General features: G+C 40.5%; 1 protein-coding gene across 1 annotated transcript in view; it reads right to left on the reverse strand.

Annotated features, from left to right (window-relative positions):
• Window positions 1–1,489: 1,489 nt before the first annotated feature.
• Window positions 1,490–3,023, reverse strand: part of tti1 (TELO2 interacting protein 1) — a gene marked incomplete in the record, with an annotated part of 27,456 nt that continues 25,922 nt past the window's right edge. Inside the window, 2 exon segments of the mRNA XM_014015371.1 lie at window positions 1,490–2,007; window positions 2,816–2,903. Coding sequence (XP_013870825.1) covers window positions 1,785–2,007; window positions 2,816–2,903 — 311 coding nt within the window.

Here is a 3,023-nt window from a genome sequence, read left to right on the forward strand (position 1 = left end):
TTGCAGTGTTTCCTATAAATTATCGTACGTGGAGGGGCCGCAGTTAATGTAACCAGGTTTAAATGGGCCCACTGACGTGAGCGTCTTGGTCTGAGAAGGTTCAAGAAGCCATTTGCTTGTACAATGCTCAAGTCTCATTTGTGAAAGCAGAACAAGAAGTGTACTTTTCACTCTGAAGGGGTTCGTTTAGGACAAGGTTCATGTTAGATAAAGCCTTGAGCAACAGATGGGAGAAACTAAAGAAAACTTTTAGAGAAACACTGATATTGACTTTTCATTTTGTTTTAAAATACTTTTTTTTCTTTCAAAGGCCACGAGCGTTCATTTATTTTTATTTTACCCCTCTGCTTTAGAGGAACAACAGCCCTTTTGTTTCAGTTGTCAGTCACTGTTTGCAGGCGGAGAGGTTGATTTGCTGAGGTTAGTATGACTGCTTTTGTATTTTATTTTATTTATTTGAAGGAGTAATTTTGATTTAATGTTTTGTAACAAAAACAAATAAAAAAAGGTCACTGTTCTTCTAGAATGTTTGGTCTCACATGAAGTGTATGCCTTTATCAAATGGAATAAATTGTATATTAAATAACAACAAACTTGGAGTTAGCTTTTTTTTATGTAAGTTCACAAACTCGTTTCTGTCCGAGGCGTTTCTACATCATCGGATTTAGCTTCCGGCTCCTGCTCTGTGCATTAAGGAAAAACAACGTTAAGAAGTGTGTAATGGGTGCTGTCAATGCCCCCCCCCCCCCCCCTCGCTGCTGATGACTAATGGTGCTATTGTCAGCAATGGCAGCAGGATAAATAGCGGCGGGCCAGAATGAGATAAAGAGGAGCTGCACCGTGCTCACTAGCATTAAGCCAGGCCAGCTAAATACAAAACATGAGGTAATCTTGTTTTCTTACCAGCTTCATACGTTCATTATGGAGGAGAGAAGGTGTGTGGTGGGGGTGGGGGGGGGCGTGTTCAGGTAATCCTGTCATTGGGGGGAACTTTATTTTGTCTTCATTTACACGTGATCTCTTGAACCCTGCAGGCGTCCGATAACAGCCAGGCTCGTTCCTGACCAGYTTTCCTGTCGTGAAGGACTTGATTTGTCCGCCGTTACACAACTTTCTGCCCTGGAGCGTCTCAGCTGGGGTGAGGAGATGAGGGGGAGGGGTGGTACCAACATACACGGGAAGAGAGAAAGTACCTAAAAAAGTCCCAAATGAGTTTTCAAAGCAGAATCTTCTAGCTGCAGGGCAACGGTGTTCACCAGCTGCACCACTGGGAAGCTCAATAACAAATCAAGTTCTGTTAGGAGTTGACCCATTAGGTCCATTGGACTCATATTTTAAACAAAGTATTGATCCGAAATATGCAAAACTAGAAATCTACACCTATTTCCCTAAAGTGCCCATCTACACACTACAGATAAGGATTTTAAAGGTATTATTGAGAAGATATCAGATTTTTTTATGGGATCAAATATGAAATTTAAGGATGTTTATTTAAAATAGCAGGCGTTTATTTATTTCTTTGTAAAATAAAGAAATAACATAAAAAAAGAACATTTGCATGTATAATATAAGCCTGTTAAACATGAAACGAGTTCATGGAGAGGAGCTTTCATCCTTCAGCAAAGCTTTTACCTTTTTTATTTTCACGTCTACATCGACRCTCCTGAAGCTGCTGGTCAGGAAAGTTGTTGTGTTTTCTTGTTAATCGATCTGAGTCAGTGAGTCGTGGTTCAATATGGCGTCAGTTTTAAGAGATGAGCCTGTCGCGTCAATCAGCAGCTCGTTTAGCTGACTGACTCGTTAACTGTCACAGAGTCCTCCGGGCCGAACTCCTCCCTCAGCAGTTTCAGCACGTTCTCCGAGAACTCGTCCCTCGGTCTGCCCGACCCGCTCAGCTGGAGGGGCTGGAGGTCGGGGTGGGGCGGGGCGTAGGGGGACAGGCAGTGCAGCTCGTTCAGCGTAAACCAGAAGGCGTCCGGATCCACCTGGATTAGGTGTCGGAAAACGCTGTGCAGGAAAGAGAGAGAGAAAAAAAGATTATTTCTACTATTTGTTTAATAGTGAATGAGCAGCTTTAAACTTCTACACTTTGACTCTTAGATCTTGTTTTTATTTATTTTTTTTTTGTCTTTTACATAATTATTACTGCACAGACATATCCTGCTTTCAAATCCTTATTTTTCACATTTAATATAGAGTCTATATAAAATGGAACTGCAACACTTTGGTCTGTATTCCTCCTTATAGTAAATCCACAAGCCCCGCCCCTTTTCTGAGGTGTGCCTAATGATCTGTTTACATCATATTCCAGAACTGGGAAGTGGTAGTGACGTAATTTCCCAACAAACCGTATGAAATTGCATTCAGCTTCCAGACCGGGCATCTGTCTGGCAGCGCAGAAACTTCTTTTAAAAATTAATCAGAGATGTAGAAGGAAGAAAATATGACCCAAACAGACTATAAAGATGTCTTTGCAGCACAGGAGAGACTAAATTAAACTTTTCTGCACTCCTACAGACCCAAAGTGCACAACAAAATGCATTTTAATGGCTAAAAATTTGGATTTTGCAAACATATCCCCTTTAAATGAGCTTTATAAACTAGATTAGTTTAATTCAAAATATTGGAAATATTGCATTTTCATCCTGCTAAGTCCAGCTGTTTTATATACAGTAAATTAATGAGCACTATTCAAACAAGTATACATAATTATCAAATGTATTCTAAGTATTTTTTAGCGTGGAATGATTATTACGGGTCTAGATTCAAACACCTAAAACCAGCAGTGACACACTGTCCATTAATCAGGTCTTACCTGAGACAAGCCTCCTGCAGTCTGATTGGCTGTCGGCAGCTCAGGTAGGCCAGGCAGGCTTCACAAACAGCATCAAGGTCTGCTTCTCCTAATAACACCAAACAATATGTTCATTTATGTTACACAGAGTGCTATGGAAAAGTTCTGTTTGATCACAAAAAACCATTAAATCTGAGGGGCAAATAGTTTTTCACAGCACTGCATGAAT

This window comes from Austrofundulus limnaeus, unplaced genomic scaffold (assembly GCF_001266775.1).
Source record: "Austrofundulus limnaeus strain Quisiro unplaced genomic scaffold, Austrofundulus_limnaeus-1.0 Scaffold128, whole genome shotgun sequence".
NCBI lineage: Eukaryota > Metazoa > Chordata > Actinopteri > Cyprinodontiformes > Rivulidae > Austrofundulus > Austrofundulus limnaeus.